The 18,293-nt window shown below is 46.3% G+C and overlaps 2 protein-coding genes across 4 annotated transcripts; one reads left to right on the top strand and one right to left on the bottom strand.

Annotated features, from left to right (window-relative positions):
- Positions 1-221: 221 nt before the first annotated feature.
- On the bottom strand, positions 222-6,055 carry eif2s3 (eukaryotic translation initiation factor 2, subunit 3 gamma). The gene is made up of 12 exons (XM_035618838.2): positions 5,909-6,055; positions 4,684-4,747; positions 3,861-3,988; positions 3,644-3,765; positions 3,431-3,525; positions 3,157-3,315; positions 2,922-3,056; positions 2,746-2,840; positions 2,009-2,153; positions 1,743-1,912; positions 1,466-1,638; positions 222-625 (listed from the first exon to the last, which is right to left on the bottom strand). Exons 1-12 carry the CDS (start codon positions 5,975-5,977, stop codon positions 562-564), a joined length of 1,419 nt encoding a protein of 472 aa, XP_035474731.1. The 5' UTR covers positions 5,978-6,055; the 3' UTR covers positions 222-561.
- A 1,795-nt stretch (positions 6,056-7,850) lies between these two features.
- Positions 7,851-17,492, top strand: klhl15 (kelch-like family member 15). 3 transcript variants are annotated; one of them, XM_047329902.1, is made up of 10 exons: positions 8,067-8,121; positions 9,743-9,830; positions 10,380-10,490; positions 11,173-11,311; positions 12,003-12,191; positions 12,286-12,510; positions 12,719-12,880; positions 12,971-13,180; positions 13,388-13,578; positions 13,667-17,492. In XM_047329902.1, exons 3-10 carry the CDS (start codon positions 10,471-10,473, stop codon positions 14,469-14,471), a joined length of 1,941 nt encoding a protein of 646 aa, XP_047185858.1. In that variant the 5' UTR covers positions 8,067-8,121; positions 9,743-9,830; positions 10,380-10,470; the 3' UTR covers positions 14,472-17,492. The 3 variants fall into 3 exon arrangements, with proteins under 3 accessions (XP_047185857.1, XP_047185859.1, XP_047185858.1); XM_047329901.1 differs by lacking the exon at positions 10,380-10,490 and having other exon boundaries at positions 7,851-8,121; XM_047329903.1 differs by lacking the exon at positions 10,380-10,490 and having other exon boundaries at positions 7,880-8,121; positions 9,678-9,830.
- The last annotated feature ends 801 nt before the right edge of the window (positions 17,493-18,293 follow it).

The following is an 18,293-nucleotide window of genomic DNA, read 5'->3' as shown; positions in this document are numbered from 1 at the left end:
TGTCGACCGACTTGTCATCGAACAGACTGAGGTCTCATGAGGTTTCTGACTAAAGATAGGTTGAAATCAATCAGTTGCACAACACAATTCCAATAAAAGACTGATAGTTGAATGCAGTTGTTGCGTGAGCATCACCTGTTCAGAATTGATGTGTCGATGTCTTGTAGCATTAACGAAAACCCGACACACACACACACACACAGACTTCCGAGACCAGAACGTTTCTTCCAAATTTGTTTTAATAGATCTGACTGGAATCTGTGGATCAACCTTGAGGTTCACTGTGAACCTCCTCTCTCTGGAGCCTCGTCACCGGTCTGAAGCTCCTCCTCCTCCTCCTCCTCCTCCTCCTCTTCCTCGTCCCCCACTGTCTGCAGATACAAACAGGAAACTGACGGAACAGAGGAAGAAGAGCAGCGCAGAGCGAGGAGGCGTGTCCTGCTCCGTTCCTCCTTTGTGGGAAAAAAAAACAATAAAGCAGCAAAAAACAGAAAAATAAAATAAAAGAAAGGCCAAGAAGAGTGTGATGGTTGTGTCGTCCTGCCGACGGGTTTGTTCTCCTCAGTCGTCGTCCACTGTGGGTGTGATGGTCACGCCCCTCCTGATCTGACCCCAGCCAATCAGACTGAGGGAGGAGGAGAGAAGAGGAGACTTACGGTTAGAAGACAATAGAATATTCCACGTTACAGACAGTTTCACAGTCGATCAAATGACGAGATTCTGCTCAGTAAGTAAGCGACTCATTTATTTATCTAGCGGGCGGCTCGTCGAGAGAAGTGGTGACAAACGGCTCGAGAGCAGGAAGTGATAATCTAGTTTCCTCGGAGGAAAAACAACAACATAGTTTTGATGCCCGATAAATATTTTAACTTGTAGATTCATTACTCAGACAGACATTTTTCACATTGTCTCCACGTTACCTGAAACGACACAACCCCTGAGGTTCTGATTTTGACGGAAGTGCTGAGCTGCCACAGTGGAATTAAAAATATCTGAGGTGTTTCTCGTTATAACGAGAAAGTTTCACTCTATTATGTGATCATTTTCTAGTTAAACCGAGATCTGTAATGAGACACGGAACGACTTTGCACGTTCTCAAGAAGTCGAAATTTACTGGAAGAATGTTTCGCCAAACATTTTAGGAAACAAGGAGACTTTGACTTCTACAGAACGAGATAATACTCACTTCATAACGTGAAACTTTCCCTTTGTAACGAGAAAGACACGTCGTAATAACGAGAAACGCCTCAGATATTTTTTATTCCACTGTGGCAGTTCAGCAGTTCGTATCTGTTGATCTAAACGTCTTATGATCGCAACTGAACAAACCTTAGTTTGTCACAGAAATGACAGAATCACGTCCACTTGGTTCTCGTCGTGCGAAATATAAATGACGACCCATGTCGTCTTTTCACTGATCAGATTATAAAAACACTGAACCAGTCTGCAGGTTCCTGATCTTTACCGCCAATGTTTCTCCACTCGTCGACTCAGAGCGATCTTCTCTCCGACCTCTGTGCACACAGGGTTGGTGAGGACGATCTTGGCCAGATCGGCCTTGACGGCGCTGACGCGGCCGCCCGTTGACAGCGAGCCGATGTTCACCATCAGCACCTCGTTCTTGGACAGTTTCTGGACCTGCGGGTGGAGAAGACGTGGAGGGAGAGGGGCCGTTAATACACCAGGACATACTAGACAAAAGTAAAATGACGGGATCTGTCCCACGATGCACGTGCTCTCACCTTGGCAGCCTTCTTGTCTCCCTCTGTGCGGACTCCCAGCAGCCTCCGGAGCAAGAAGTAGGAGATCTCCAGCTCGGTGAAGATCTCCGGCAGCGCGCCGACGGCGCCGAGCACCTGACCGACCATACGATCCGCGCGGCACAGCGTTGGGTCGATCTTTGTGCCCACACCTGCGACCCAAACACACGTATCGTAGGATGTTTTTAGCTCATCAATCAGACATTTCTAGAATCTAGGTTGAACTGTGTTGTGAGCGTGGGACGCACCGATGAGGCCGCCGGGCGCGGCGTACTGGAGGTCGTTGTGCTCTGCGAACAGAGACACAATCTTCGAGAAGATGGGTTTGCACATCAGCTTCCCCTCATGGTCTTTGGACACGATGCCGGGCCGTACCTCCAGCTCCTGCCCCACCTGCAGGTCACAGAGGAACAACACCGAGGGTTTTGATCGAGTGAAACACAAACGGGGAAAATACTGACGGAAGTTTCCTAAATTCTGAAATGCCCCCGGAAGTATTTTAATCGGCACTATGATAAGAGCTGTTCAGATTCTCTAAGTGCTTAGGAAAGGGGCTTCAATGCTTCCTTTCCTTAACTCCTTTAGCATTGAGTACACTAGAGCTTCCTATGCAAGAGAGAAGGAGAAATAGACGCCCCACAATTTATTAGTAGGGATATTTAACATGACGCGCCATGAACAAACGTAGGCCATTCAATCTGAAGAAGAACAATACGAATAAGATCCAGATGTAAGTTACTGTTACATATGAATCATAACACGATGTCACATGGTGGTAAAACACTGAAACATGCTGATGGAGCCACTGAAGTTTTTGTAGTTCATCTTCAGAAATGTGTAATTTCAACAACATCCCAACCCATGATGACGGAGTCGGATTCTCTTTTCCTACCTTGATGCAGTTTAACGCGAACAACATGTCTGACTTCAGTAAAAAATGTCAGAACAATGGGTCACAACCTGACTATTGATGTTCGCGTCTCACCTTGAGTACGCCCTTTAGGATACTTCCTCCTGCCACGCCACCCTTCAGGTCATCGACTTCACAGCCGGGTTTGTTCACGTCAAAAGATCTGATGACTGACACACGGATGATGTGAAGGTTAGTGGTGCTGGGAAGAAAACGTGATATGCACCCTGCGTGTGTCGGGTCTCTCTTACCGATGAGTCTGGGCTCGGACGTGAAGTCTCTTATGGGCACGGGGATCATTTTGACGATGTACTCGCAGACCACCTCAATGTTGTACTTGAGCTGGGCCGAGATGGGAATGATGGGAGCTCCCTCTGCCACGGTGCCTGCAGCAGAAAACACCACACGTGACCTCAGGGACTAAAGCTTCTGATATAAATATTATGATATAATATATATATTCCCCTGGAGTGAGTTCCGACTCACCCTGTACGAAGGCGAGGATCTGCTCGTACTGCTCCTTGGCCTGGCTCTCCTTCACCAGGTCAATCTTGTTCTGCAGGATGAGGATGTGCTTCAGCTTCATGATCTCTATGGCCGCCAGGTGCTCCGACGTCTGGGGCTGAGGACACGACTCGTTGCCCGCTGGGCGGATAGGACGAGACGAGAGTCAGGGGAGTTAATAATAATAATAACACAACCTCTCCGTCTATTCTCGGGGGGGGGGGGGGGGGTTGATAAAAGGCAAACGGAGGCTCACCGATCAGCAGCAGGGCTGCGTCCATGACGGCGGCGCCGTTCAACATAGTTGCCATCAAGATGTCGTGACCGGGACAGTCCACGAATGACACATGTCTGACGGAGAGAAAAAAATGTAATCCCAATTTACAAATTGAGGATTAGATGTGAGACTTGAAAACCCTTAACCGGTGCCTCTAGGACTTGACCTCCCTCCCTCCCTCTGCAGTCTCACCTGACCAGTTTGAAGTTGCCCTTGGTGCCTGGGAGGTCTGTGGGAAACTCATCTGGAGTGCTGCTGCCGCACGACCGGTAGCACTCTGGCCTGGGACAGCTGGGGTCATCCAGTTTGTAGATCTAGGACAAGGAAAAATGAAATAGATTATTACTTCTTCCACGAGGGTTGAGTCTCTATCATTCCTATGAAAGAGACCATTTAACGATGCTCTCACCTTAGCGTTAGCATATCCCAACTTAATGGTGATGTTCCTCTCCAGCTCATTCTTGAACCGGACAGTGTGAACTCCAGAAATGGCCTTCACCACCGTGGACTTTCCGTGGGCCACGTGACCGATGGTGCCTAGAGGAAGACGATCGTCAACACACAGGGAGCTGCTGGTGAACCAAGTACAACCAGCAAAACAACGGTAGCATGATTGAGAAAATATTTAAAGTCCCCCACTAGTCAAAAATGTGTTGTTCTTCTGTTCCTGTCCTCTAACATGTCTGACATTGACTACTGGTACTTTGTATCTGGTGTTTTCACATTCCTCTCCTGGAGCAGATTTCTGTGTTTCACTTGAAATTCAATCGAATCCTATTCAAGATAGATTTTGGTTCGTCACAAATACAGAAAACCAATCGCTGTCCAATATGCAAATGTGAGGCAAAGAAACTGGAAACTTCCAGTGCAGCAGAGGCAGCGAATCATGAGAGGACGACAGGTGTGTCAGCAGACAGTTAGCGTTAGCATTAGCAGTTGATGAAAGTGTTATGGCTAAATCTTTCCGATGTTGCCGCGAGCCATCTCGTCGCGCACATTCTTCCCCCGGTCAACCTAGCGTGAGCCGCTGTGGTGGGCGGGGTCTGCGTTATTTGCATTTCATGAATATTCATAGTCTCAGAATTCCTCAATGAGGGAGAGAGTGGATGGTTTCCAGCCTCATTTCAGAGGGTAAACAATGTTAAACTAAATATTAGGCATAGCAGATTATTTATATAAACTTTGAAACGTGACTGGGGGGGATCTTTAAAAAAAAGAATGCTTCCCCCTACCAATATTAATGGTGGCCTGTCTGCTGATGATCTCTTGGGACAGAGGCGTCAGGGTGGACACATTCTGGAAGAGACAAGGAAACACATTAGATTGTGTCACACACACATTTCACATGTTTTCATTGTGAGCAAAGCCGCGTTCCATCCCTGCGTTTAATCCTGGAGATGAACGGAACAAAGGGAGAGCGACACACTCACAGCCCAGCAAACACTAAGACTCATCGTACCATACATGAACAGAACCCAATCCTTTGTTTTTCATTGACCTCTATAACAGCGTAGTGTCTACATGAGTGTTTGGTGAATGAATGAATGTGAACAACAGTTCAGCAAAGTCTCGCTGCGTCTGTCCTCGTCGTACGATTCATCTTTCACTGGTTTGGTCTAGAAAATATGGATTTCCTTTGTACGTTTCTAAAAGGCACCGTGTCTTTCAGATTGTGTCGTCTGAACTCCGAATGACATTTCACTCGTCAGCAGCAAACACACAAGTCGTGTAGGACGACGACCAACCGGCCTAAACTGTGAACTCACGTGATGCAGCATTTTAAAATGAAAAAAAGGTCTTAAAATGACCATAATACTGTTTATCGCGATAATTTCTGGGGACAATATATCGTGCAAGAAAAACAAAGCCTGAAACCAATTCTGTTTGTATAATGCACTAATAATATCTTGATTTAGCAAACTGACTGATGTGGCTGTTGTTGCCTTCAGTATCTCCCTGTGGGGAAAAAACACTTTATAAAATATACACCAGCTTTAAAAACAAGCACATGTGAAGTTAGACTGAAGGTTTTGTTCGCTGTGGTGACTCCAGGGTCTCATGTGCCTGAGCTGTGGCGGAGGGATCTCCCCGAGCTGCGGTTCTGCCTCCATCACCATCGCCAACTGACATTACCACAGATTTGATTCGAACCTTTTGTTCACACGGACACAAACGCGACGCCTGCAGTTACAACTGAAGGGGGACGTGTTCGCGTTCACGCGCTTCTGTTCGTAAGAATAAGAATGAAGTGAAGTTTAAATCCTCGTCCGCGCGGTGATGCGGTGATGCGGGCGTCCGCCGCCGCCGCCGCGCCGGGCCTGTCGTCATGTGCCGGGCGGCGGCTCAGCGACGCGGCGACCGTTACCGTGAATAACTGGACCGTTTTGCCGACACGACGCGCAGACAGCCGCCGCCGCTCGAGCACGAGGCCGCGGGCCCCGTGGAGCGGACACTCACCAGGGAAGCGAGGTCTTGTTTGGCCAGGTGAGGCTGACCAGGCGCCGCTCCAGACTCGTCGCCCGCCATCTTGAATGAAAAGGAAACGAAGGAGGCGGCTGCGGCGAATGCCTGATCAACAGAGCGAAATAAATCGCCTATCTTTCACATCGCGGCTAATTAAATAAAATGTACGTACAAAATGTCAATTATCTGTAAATTAATAAATATACACATCACATGTTTAGTACAAGTATTGTATTATATTTAAACACGTATTTTCGTGTCGCTACTCGCGTGATCAAGCAGGCGCAAAGGGTCCTTTCACAGCGGCTGATGCAATTTTTTTCGACTGTGAAATACATTTTATTAAATCACGTCGACTTGTTGCTGTTCACATCATATCTACATCTGTGTATCGCTCTAATGGAAACACGCTTTGTTTGACCTCTTCCTACTGCAGGAACTCAAGACATTTCTTCTTCTTTGTGCGGCGGGTCTGTCGTTGTTTAGTGACGTCATCCGCGGACTATGGATGATGTGATATGTAGTTCTGTAACGTGAATCCCAGGCAAAAATACTGAATCAGTGGTATTAGGGACATATTTATAATATATTTTATAATACATGTTCAAATATATATATTTTTTTCAACAGGCCCAGACAGATTATCATTTTGACAACCATGTTTATTGACTAAACCGAAAATGGGGACATTAAAAGGATAGTTCAGTGATTTTGAAGTGGGGTTGTATGAGTTACTTATGCATAGTTAATATGTTACCCTTATGGAGATGGTGATCAGTGATGTCATTTAACGGAGTTCGGAGAAGTGGAAGTAGCGTAAGTCTCAGTCCCACTGTTGCAGGGGGGACCACCGGAAAACCTCTTTTTCGCCACATTTTAAAACGTTACCTAAAAAAAATATGTATCCGTTCAATTCAACTTTTTTTTTCAGGTAAGCATCTAAAAATTTGCCAAAAAATATGTTTTTTGCTACTTCCACTTCTCCAAACTCTGTTAAATGACTTCACTGATCACCATCTCCATAAGGTAACATATTAACTATGCATAAGTAACTCATACAACCCCACTCCAAAATCACTGAACTATCCCTTTAATGTCCCCATTTTCGGATTTCGTCAATAAACATGGTTGTCAAAATGATAATCTGTCTGGACCTGTTGGTCAATTAAATATGTATTTGAACATGTATTATAAAATATATAATAAATATGTCCCTGGGTTGTGTTTTTTGGTCTTTTTAGGTCATTCAGCAGTTAATCCATTTGTGCAAAGACTGTTATGATGCTGTGGAATCATCCAAATATATAATTCATCCAAGGAAACCATATGGATCAATAAGCGACACACATTACCATAGTGAAGTCAATTAAATACTTATAACCCCCAAATATATTGGGGACATTAACTATGGTTACACTACTTCACTTCACTTTCTGGAAACTGTGTCAAGTCCTTACCGCCACTGTACAAACAGCCACTGCTTGGTGGCTGCAGCCACAAACAGTGGCAGCTGCAGCCGCAGGTCCAGTGGCCGCTGTGGATGCCACTGGAGAAGCCACATCTAGCTGCCGCAGCCACTATTCACGCGTGTTATCTCCACATAGTAAAAATATTTGACCCTAGTGCGCTTGGGGAAATATATTTGTCATTATTTATTTATGTTATTATTATATTTATTTTATTATCTATTTATTTAGCATATTATTTTATTATTATTACATGTTTCGTTTACTCTTGAATGTATCCTTATGTGCCTTGAATGCTTTGTAAGGGTAAATGTTACGATCTTAATGCCAAATATTCCGTATATGATCTTTGTTCAATAAAAAAAATAAAAAATAAAAAATAAAAAAATCTCCTCACAGTAAAACTGTAATACAGAGGCAGAGTGAGACGTCCGCTCGATGAACGATCTTCGCCGCGCCGCACTACGCCCTTCAGTTCCGCCCAGAAGGGAAATGACGCCGGCGCAGAAGATGGCGCCCGCACAGCCCGTGTCCTGCCGTGGTTTGTTGGCCGTTTAATTCGGAGCCGAGTGCGGGGCGCCGCTCTCCGTCCGGCAGCTGGACGCGACCGCGACATGGCAGTGCGCCGCTGCCGCCGCCGCCGCCCGCTCTCCTGATCCCGGAGTCGAACCCGCGACTTCATGTCCGACGGAGCCGCAGCCGCCTGGTCGAAGAGCGGTTGTGGGGATTCGCACCGCCGAGGTGAGACGGCTGGATTCGGCGGCTAAGCTAACGCTGCTGCCCGGGTGTAGCAGCGGAGCCGGAGCCCCCCCCCCCCGTGTGGCACCTTGAGCGGAGAGTCGTGACAGTTGGTCCGACTTCATTTTAATAATTTATCCCAACGTGATTTTAAAATCAGCGCCTGTCACAGTCGCCTCCATCCTCGGACACCAATGTGTCGCGTTAGCCTTTGTTTGGGGGGCATTCATCTTAGCACGTTAGCTCCATGTAGCTAGAAAACAACAACAACAACAACAATTAACAGGTTTAAAATAAGACGCTGTGTTTTTTCAGCAAACTTGCTTTTGCTGCCAACGTCGATATTAATGTTGAACGTTAAAGTGAAATCCGTCTGTGCTTTAACTACCTGCCTCAGGTGTGACTCCTCCTCCCTGGCACCACAACACAAGACACCAAAATCTCAGATTATCAGTGACACATTATCTTCTTGACGCCACTGTCCTCCGGTTGTGACTTGTTCTGTCTGTTAACTCGGCTGCAGGATAGTAGGCGCAGGTGTGTGCAGACCTGGCAACCTGTTGTGTTTTCTAGTCAAACCCAGGTCAGGTGAGGTGAGGTCAGAGGTCAGGTCAGAGGTCAATGCCAGACTTCACCGGGATTAACACAAATCTTCTGCGCTGTTCTCTGTCACGTATTCTCCGTCTTCGCTGAGTAGAAAATCCCTGAAATTGGAGGTTCTCCGTCACAATCCCGCTCCAGAGTTGACACGTATCTATAGTGCTGGTTTTTGAGAGAGACCCGAGACCCTTTTTTGCATTTTCACAAATAGAATAAAGGTTTCGCAAATCTGAACCTATGTTTTAAAGAGTCTTTGGTCCTCCCTGTGGATATTTAGTCCAGATGAACACGTCCATAGTGGTTTTCTATCTTCCCCTTAACTTTCCCCTTAACTGACGAATCGGACGCTGACTTCCAGCGTCGTAGGTTCACGTGATAATGAGCAACTTCACCTCCGCAGTTATCATTTTTCATTCAGAAGTATTGTGGATTATTATTGCTGAAAAGAGCAGAAGACTAAAGGACTAGTTAAGTTAAGTTATGACCAAGTGTAGTTTGAGTAAGACATAGCGTAATGGCATCTTCGCTTGAACTCACGAGGCTGTTGATCAATTGAAATAGTTTTATAATTTAAACGATCGGTCGAGATCGACGACGGCAAAATTCATCTGCAGATATTTTTGGTAACTGATTAACTGACAAAGTCATTTTTTAGGCACGAATGAACGAGGACGTGACCATTTTGTTTTCACGTGTCAGTAAACTGCTTTTAAGTTGTCGGATGAAAAAAAGCGATTTGAAATGTTTGATGGACATTTATCACTGTTTTTTTTTTAGAAACTAATCTATTCTTGAATCAATTTGAAAAATAACAGTTTCAGCACTAAATATAACTCGTCACTAGTAAATGTCACAACTCGCAGCCCTACTGAGGAATAAGGGGAAAAAAACAAATCTTCACTTTATTGAATTATTGGAAATTTTTATTGACCGTATATTTTCTCTCTCTCTCTATGAAGCTCTGTTGCCGTCGGTGATGCTCGTCCTCCGCTGTCTCACACACTTTCCCCGTCTCCTGTTTTAGAACCTGGGAAACACAAACACCCGAAATGCGAGCGGCCCGTTAGCGCTCAGCCATCGAAGCCTGTGATTGTTCGCCAGGGCACCAAAAGGTACGATTCCCGCTCTGAAGCGTCACACGTTTGTCCCTAAACTTTTTCAGCTTTACTTCATCCGCCATCTTCTCACTCCTCATCCAACTCCTTCCTCCTTACGTACAACATATTATGGGATGTTACAGGGCAGACGAGAGGTTAGAGGTCGTTGCACTGCTGAAGTGGCCTTTAGCAAGGCACTGAATCCCTGACACATCCACGAGTAATGTTTAAATGTTGAGCATCAGAGTTGCAATGGTTAATCAATCGATTGGTAATCCACCACTAAATGAATCACCAACTAGTTACAATAAGACCATGAATCCATCCTGAATTTACCTGCCTATCATTATTATTTGCCACATTAAAAAAAAAACCAACTAAATCTTGGAGGATGTGTAATGTGTCTGCATATTTTCGACCATAATAGGAGGTTATTCAACATTTTGCAGATGTTATGTTTGCCTTTTTCTTTTTTTAATTATTATTATTAATTTGTAATAAATGCACCTGCAAGACGTTACGTGCTTTAACGTGGAGGTTGTTGTTGTTGACTTTGTCGTCCAGGTGATTGGCGCTCAGAAAAGGGACTTTGTTGTAGCACCTGCTGGACACAAGGGGCACTGTCCTCTGATTGGCTCGGACAACCCCCTCTGACATGCCCGTGGCCAATCAGAGGTGAGTGTGCTGTGTGTGTGTGTGTGTGTGTGTGTGTGTGTGTGTGTGTGTGTGTGTGTGTGTGTGTGTGTGTGTGTGTGTGTGTGTGTGTGTGTGTGTGTGTGTGTGTGTGTGTGTGTGTGTGTGTGTTCATTAGCAATTTGTAAGGAATGAGTTTTCTGTCAGTGTGCAGACGATATGCGTTTATGTTTCTTGTTGTTCCTCTGTATGATTTGTGTGTGTGTGTGTATTTTTGATTAATGACATGCTGGTTCTTTATTTCCTTTCGGTCTCTGTATTTTCCCCGAGTGCGTTGCAGTGGAACGGGATATTTTGGTGTGTGTCAGCAGAGTGTGTGTGTTTGTGTGTGTTTGTGGTGTGTGTGTGTGTTTGTGTTTGACAGTGAATGAATAACTGCTCGTTAGGAGGCAGCAGCTGAAGTGCTGAGCTTTTAATGCTGACCGTCCTGTTGAACGCCCTTCCAGTCCCCCCCCACACACACACGAGACACTGGCATCTTTGTAATTTGCTGAATATTATTTCTTTGCGAGCTGTTAATTCTACTTCATCCCTCTGCACTAGACAGCTGCAGCCAACCAGGCTCAGCTTTTTTTTTAACCTTGTAGACCTGTGGTAACGCTCTCTCACCCCCCGTCTCTCTTTACCTTTCGTCTGCCACTTCCTCTCCTTCCCGTCTGTCCAGGTGTGTGATGTCGGGGGTGGACGTGGAGGTGTACCTGTCCCAGGTGCACGACGGCAGCGTGTCGTCAGGCTTCCGGGCGCTGTACGAGGAGCGTCTGCTGCTGGACGTCACGCTGCTGATAGAGGAGCACCACTTCCAGGTACGGTGCACAGATCAGGCTGGAGACGACTGACGTCGTACAGTAGTTTACACACGTGTTCAGAAAGTTGGTTTCATCGGAAGGAAAGAATCTGTCTTCACAACTTACTGTACAGGCTACTGAAAGAAAAACGTGTGGCAGAGTACAGTAGACAAATCAGTTTCAGGATTTGTTCTCAAACACACATGGATTTTGAAATTACGTGAGAAGATTAAGATGCATGTTTGTTTGTTTTTTAAATGCTGCTCTGAACAATAAGGTTGAAAGAAGACTGAGAATATTTTGAATGATTGATTGTAGAGCTGCAACAGTATTAAACATCTAGCTATTTTTTACTTGGATTTCAAATGTGGTCCAAAAAATCTTTACCATGAAGTCTGGAAATTTGAATCTGCATAAAGTCTGTAATTTTTTTGATATAGAAAATGTGTAGGAACCCTGTAGAACAGGTGTTGTGTGAGTGTGTTGTGTATATATTGGAAGTGAAACAACCTCAGACGTCAACCCTGATATTAGAATAATAACACATGTTGGATAAAAGAACATTGAAACATCTTATTCTCCAGAGACGTCACTTCCTTGAAATCGCTGTTCTGGAGATCCAGAAAGATTGAGAAAGTTGCACCCTCAGTGAGGCAACATTGTCGCCCTGTCTTGTTTTACTAAATACCATGTGTCCACCCCCCCGCAGGCCCACAAGGCGCTTCTAGCCACCCAGAGCGACTACTTCCGGGTCATGTTCACCGCCGACATGAGGGAGAGGGACCAGGACAAGATCCACATGAAGGGGCTGACGGCTGCTGGGTTCGGCCACATCCTCCGCTTCATGTACTACGGCTCACTGGAGCTTAGCATGCCCACCGTCCAAGAGATCCTGCAGGTGAGCGGGTTCCTGCGTCGGTTTTCGTGTCACTCGCTCGCCACACGCCACACGCCCTCTCAGACGTCTCTCGCCTCTTGTGTGTCCCTGGCAGGCGGCAATGTACGTCCAGCTGACGGAGGCGGTGGAGTTCTGCTGCTCCTTCCTGCTCGCCAAGATCTGCCTGGAGAACTGCGCTGAGGTCATGCGCCTCCTGGAGGACTTCAGTGTCGGCGTGGAGGGCGTCCAGGAGCAGCTCGACAACTTCCTGCTCGACAACTTTGTCCCGCTCATGAGCCGACCAGACTTCTTGTCCTACCTCAGCCTGGAGAGACTGCAGGTGCGGTTATTGTACACGTGCGCCAAAAATAAAAACCATCCACATGTGCTCGCTTCTGTTGAAGTTCACTGACCTCTTAGGAAACTGTAGTCACATATATAAGTAATATAGTTTCTCTACTCTCTGCACCGCAGCATCTTTTAAAATGATTTATTCCCGAGTGAACCGGTGATGAAGTTGTCTCTCTCTCTCCCTGTCTCTGAACCAGGCGTACCTGAACAGCGACGCCCTGAGTCGCTTCCCGGAGATCGAGCTGTACGAAGCGGTGCAGTCGTGGCTGCGACACGACCGGCGGCGCTGGAGGCACACGGACACCATCGTGCAGTCCATCCGCTTCTGTCTCATGACGCCCGCCAACATCTTCGAGAAGGTTGGCGCTGATTTATTTACACACGGCCGAGGTTCTTTGCGGTACTGAGGCGTCGTCACCAGGCGTCATCCTCTGTCCCCTCTCCCGCAGGTGAAGACGTCCGAGTTCTACCGTTACTCTCGGCAGCTGAGGCAGGAGGTGGACCAGGCCCTCGGCTACTTCCACGACGTCAACCAGCAGCCACTGGTGGAGACGCGCTCCAACCGCATCCGCTCCGTCCGCCCGCAGACCGCCGTCTTCCGGGGAATGATCGGCCACAGCATGGTCAACAGCAAGATCCTGCTGCTGCAGCGCCCAAAGGTGTCGGCAGGATTGGGCGGACGTTGACATTTTTTGTATTCCGTAAACTTTTTGTTCTGTTGTGTTCATTTAGTTTACGTTAAACGCGGCACAACTCTGTTCCCTCAGTTTGTTCTGGTCATGTGATCTGATCTGGAGTCAGTGTGTGTGTGTGTGTGTGTGTGTGTGTGTCTCACGTTCAGTAACCCGTGTTGTTCATCCTCTCAGGTGTGGTGGGAGCTGGAGGGACCTCAGGTGCCGTTGCGGCCCGACTGCCTGGCTATAGTGAACAACTTTGCCTTCCTGTTGGGCGGCGAGGAGCTGGGGCCCGACGGCGAGTTTCACGCCTCCTCCAAAGTCTACCGCTACGACCCTCGACAGAACTCCTGGCTACGCATGGCCGACATGTCTGTGCCCAGGTGAGAGCGGCGCGGCGTTCTTTTTATTTTCTCTCTGATCGTTTCTTATCGACACATATTCATTATAACACATATTGTTGTTTTGCAGGTCCGAGTTTGCCGTCGGCGTCATCGGCAAGTTTATTTACGCGGTGGCGGGCCGCACGCGAGACGAGACCTTCTACTCCACTGAGCGCTACGACATCACCGAGGACCGCTGGGAGTTCGTTGACCCGTACCCCGTGAACAAGTACGGTCACGAGGGAACGGTCCTGAGTGGTAAACTGTACATCACCGGCGGAATCACCTCCTCCTCCACCTCCAAACAGGTGTGTGTGTTCGACCCAGGGCGGGAGGTGGGAGGAGGAGGAGGTGGGGGCGGAGGAGGAGGAGGAGGAGGAGGAGGCGGAGGCGGCGGCGGCGGGAGTTCTGGGGGCTCTGACGCACACAGGACACGCGCCGCCAGAGGCCAGCTGCTGCCCGGCACTCACGCCAGCTGCTGGGAGAACAAATCCAAAATGAACTATGCCCGTTGCTTCCACAAGATGATCTCCCACAACGGGAAGCTGTACGTGTTCGGAGGCGTGTGCGTGATCCTGCGGGCCTCCTTCGAGTCGCAGGGCTGCCCGTCCACCGAGGTGTACGACCCGGACACCGACGAGTGGACCATTCTGGCCTCCATGCCCATCGGGCGCAGTGGCCATGGGGTGGCGGTGTTGGACCGGCAGATCATGGTGCTGGGCGGCCTGTGCTACAACGGCCACTACAGTGACTCCATCCTCACCTTCGACCCCGACGACAACAAGTGGAAGGAGGATGAGTATCCCAGGATGCCTTGCAAACTGGACGGTCTGCAGGTGTGCAGCCTGCACTTCCCAGAGTACGTGCTGGAGCACGTGAGACGCTGCAGCTGAGGTCCGCTCCGCGACCGGCCTCCTTTTTTTTTTAATAATATAGAAATGGGGAAAAGTTACTGTCGGAGGACGGACGCCTCCCGCGAGGTGGCGACTCCGCGGAGGACAGCACTTACCCAGGGTGACTCTGCTCTCTGTTACCGAGGGCAAGCGCAGCGTGGCGAGCCGAGACGACGCCTCCTGTCGACCAGCGGCGGCTCGAACATTTTCACAATTAGCTTTTCTCAGAAAAATAAAAGAAAAATAATCGTGCCGAGGAAGAAAAAAAAAAAAGTTTCATTCTGCCGGTTTACGTTTTGGACCGTGGTCAGTTTCCTCCTACTAACTCACTGTATCTAGACTGAACCCGGTCGGGCTCGCTGCAGGAACGCACTGGGAGCGTCGGGATTCCTTCACTTCACCAGAATCCTGTTTCACAAACCTTGTTTTGAAATTTGTTTTCCTGATACGACAAACAAACATCCTGTATATCTTTAATGTCAATAGGTTAGTGAAAGACAAGCAACAGAACCATATAATATATAATATATATAACGGCAAGTTAAAGCAAACAATGAGGTATATATATAAACCAAATATAACACTGTACACTGTAGTTCATTTGTGAAGCAGAGTCTACGTCTGCCACCAGCTGTAAAATGTCACATGATGGGGAATCGATAAATCCAGGTTTTCGCTTCCAGTGCGTTCCAGCTTTTTTAAATTTTATTTTTTGGCCCCAATTCTGCTCTTCACCTCCAAATGTCCACCGTACTGTGATCATGCCGCGTCTTTCTGCGCGACGACGAGAGCGAGAGAGATGCGAGGCGGCGGCGTGGTTCACACACGAGGGGCTCGTTCCTCGTGTCGTATATATCGTCACCTGCTCGTGAAAAGAGAAAAGATCTTTGGCCCCAGAGGAGAATCGTCACTGGCAGAGCTCTACCTACATTCCCCTGCACTCGCTCCAGGTGGCTGTCGTCGGGTGTAAGTGCACAGTTTACTGTAGCTGCGAACAGCAAGTTAGAATCGTAAGAAACATGAGGCCTCGAGGAAGAACCGTTTCCCCTTTTTTCTCAAATTCAACCTCATTCTGTGGACCATAAACAGTTAGGACGCATGAACAGTTACTTGATCGGCATCGTGTGACTGAGACGTCAGCGGTGCGACATGACGGTCACAAAGATGTTTTCGACGCGGACGAAGTGACCGGCGGCCTTAAAAGTAGCTGATGTCACACCGTCGAGGTGCGACGTGTTTCTGTGCCAAAAAAACCATGCCAATAGAATCTAGGATGATTGGCTGATGACGACAAGAGAACATGAAGCGGTAAAACTCTCTGTAAGAACAAATCTGTTGACGCGAGTCGTCGATCCCGCGTTTTTTACCCAGAAACCACCAGTGTGACCGAGGCCGCCACTTCACACGACCTTTGTCCTGCTGAAGCTGAAGTTCACTCTGCGGTTGGTCGTCACAGCCGCCACCATCCTGCAGCTCCACGTTTCTGACATCCTTATTTATTATTTGTATTATTCATGAGCCAACTGTGAAAAGGGCTAGAGCACGCACTGATCTGTCAAGCCGCGTATTTAAGTTATTTATTTTTGGGAGGGAGGTGTCGCTTTCCACCGAGCTATGCAGTAACAGTGGTAGGATTATTTATTATGACGAGAATCTCATTGTGAATCGTGTTGTTTTTTCCAAAATGCTCCTCCTCTTCTTCTTCTTCCTCCTCCTCTTCCTCTTCTCCCCATGTTTCTTCCTCAGTCTCGTCTGTGAAGTGATCCAGAAATGTATTTGGGTCATTTAACATCACAGTCCACTCATAACGAAACTCTCCCTCTCAGCAGCTTTATATGAAAACGTTCTTTTACCAGATGTCACATTAACAGGTTCTCATTGTCTCTGAAACTACAAACTTGTCGGTCCAGTAGGTGGCGTGTTTGTGAGGGATCAGACTTTGAGTATCATACCTGGTATGAAAACACTCCGTCTATCTTCTTCTTCTTCTTCTTCTTCTTCTAATTCTTCTTCTTCTTCTTCTTTGAGTCCCGGCTGTTCACTAACACACAACAAACCAGCAGCTGCTGCTTTACAGGTGTCACGTTTTTCTAATTTGGGGGAAAATGTTTTTTGAAAGCGAGAATTAAAGAAAGGAAATGAAATGGCATCGGTCCAAATTTTCAAAATCAAAAGATCTGTTTATTTACTGTAGAATAAAAGCTGCACAATCCTCACGTTTGAGAAGCTGCAGTCTGCAGATGTTTGGCTTTTATTTTTCTTTTTGGAAATTTAGATTAGAATTGGAATTAGATTATCAAAAATAGTCTAAATTCAAAATAAATCTGTTAAACTGCACTTTAAAGACATTTTTTAGAAACATTTAGCCATTTTAACTTCTTCGTCGTCACCTGGCCAATAGGAGCTAAATCAAAAAATATTGTTCATTAAGTAAAAAATGAAAATTTGTTGTTTTTTACACTGAATTTCAACTTTTTTTTCTTTCTTTTTTTACTTTCAAACATTTTTATTGTTCAAATTGAGATAAACCCCCCCCCCCCCCCCCCCCCAAAAAAAATCCAAAGTTTCTACAGTTCTTCACACTGTTCATGTTATTTTCCCTTTTTGTTTTTTTACCAGCACAACAATCTGTAAAGAAGCCACCGGGTGTCACGTGTTGAACAGACCGACGCTCATGCTGAGCATTACTCTGCCCTCCTCTTCCTCCTCTTCCTCCCCCTCCTCCCATGTCGCTGTTTTAAGAAGAAGAAACATGTAACCGTTAACATACTACTGTCCCGAGTCGAGGCACATTCAGTCCTGGCGCTGCACCTTTAGTCCACCAGTCTTCAGTCTGTCAGTAGGAAAACAGAATAGAGGATTTAAAAAGAGTCATAACGAACAACACATACCTTGCTACAACGACTGTATCCGAGAAAGAAAGTAAAATCAGATTAACATACTTTATAATCTGAGTAGAAAACTCTTTGGAAAACGATTTGTAACTTTCCAGAAATAAATGTTCATATTGGTCAACTTTTAGCAGATTTGTTATTTGTGTCATTCTGTTTTTTTCGGGATGTGACGTCCAACGTGCGAGTGATGAACGGTTCATTTGTTGTTCCTCATAAATTTTAAAAAAATACGCTAATTTCACAGGCACCTTCATGAACACGTGATTATTTGTTGTTTAATTAATGAACTTTTTATATAAGTGTTGAGAAAACAAGCTCACATGAAGTAATTATCATACTTTCACATTTGAGTTTTGTCAGCTCAAAATATTAATGTTGCCGTAAGAGAAACTAAAATAACAGTGGGACACGCAAAGGAGCAGTTTGATCTAACTGACTGCGTCTAAAGGTAAAAAATTTAAAAAAAAATGAAATAAATATTTTGACCAAGCAAAAGCTTTCTGGACATAATCCATCAATATTAAAAAAAAGAAACTGCAAATCTGCAAACACGCACAAAAATAACAGAACCGGATGTTTATTGGACCAAAAATCAAACTGATAACACTCAATCAATTTGATATATAAATAAATATGACATCTTATGTATCTCAACACATCAACAGTAGCTTTGCCACATTCTCGTTAATCGTGTGCATTGTTTCCATTCGGTCTGCATTTCCATGTCTGCGTCTGAACAAGTGCTCAGTAAGTTCTGTCTCTGCAGTTATGACTTCAGTCGGTAAGTAACAGGACAGGACTTGTCCCCAAAGTGCAAACAGAACTCGTTCCTCGTTCTACAAAATGTATAATAAAAGCCAAAACGAATCCACAACATATTTAAAACCCAGTTGTCCTCAACAGTGTGATTTCACTGGAGTAATACGAA

The sequence above is a fragment of the Scophthalmus maximus genome, chromosome 21 (genome assembly GCF_022379125.1).
Source record: "Scophthalmus maximus strain ysfricsl-2021 chromosome 21, ASM2237912v1, whole genome shotgun sequence".
Classification (NCBI taxonomy): Eukaryota; Metazoa; Chordata; class Actinopteri; order Pleuronectiformes; family Scophthalmidae; genus Scophthalmus; species Scophthalmus maximus.
The sequence above is the reverse complement of the archived record's forward strand: the minus strand, read 5'-3'. Positions and strand labels throughout refer to the sequence as shown.

Bases quoted from the DNA above. Each gene is read 5' to 3' on its own strand.
- eif2s3 (XM_035618838.2), bottom strand. From the start codon at position 5,977: ATGGCGGGCGACGAGTCTGGAGCGGCGCCTGGTCAGCCTCACCTGGCC. The intron at 3,057-3,156 runs GTGAGTCGGAAC...TTTCTGCTGCAG, and splicing joins GATCCTCGCCTTCGTACAGG to GCACCGTGGCAGAGGGAGCT. The intron at 1,639-1,742 runs GTGAGAGCACGT...CTCCACCCGCAG, and splicing joins GAGACAAGAAGGCTGCCAAG to GTCCAGAAACTGTCCAAGAA.
- klhl15 (XM_047329901.1), top strand. From the start codon at position 8,061: ATGTCCGACGGAGCCGCAGCCGCCTGGTCGAAGAGCGGTTGTGGGGAT. The intron at 9,831-11,172 runs GTACGATTCCCG...CCGTCTGTCCAG, and splicing joins GTTCGCCAGGGCACCAAAAG to GTGTGTGATGTCGGGGGTGG. The intron at 13,579-13,666 runs GTGAGAGCGGCG...GTTGTTTTGCAG, and splicing joins GCCGACATGTCTGTGCCCAG to GTCCGAGTTTGCCGTCGGCG.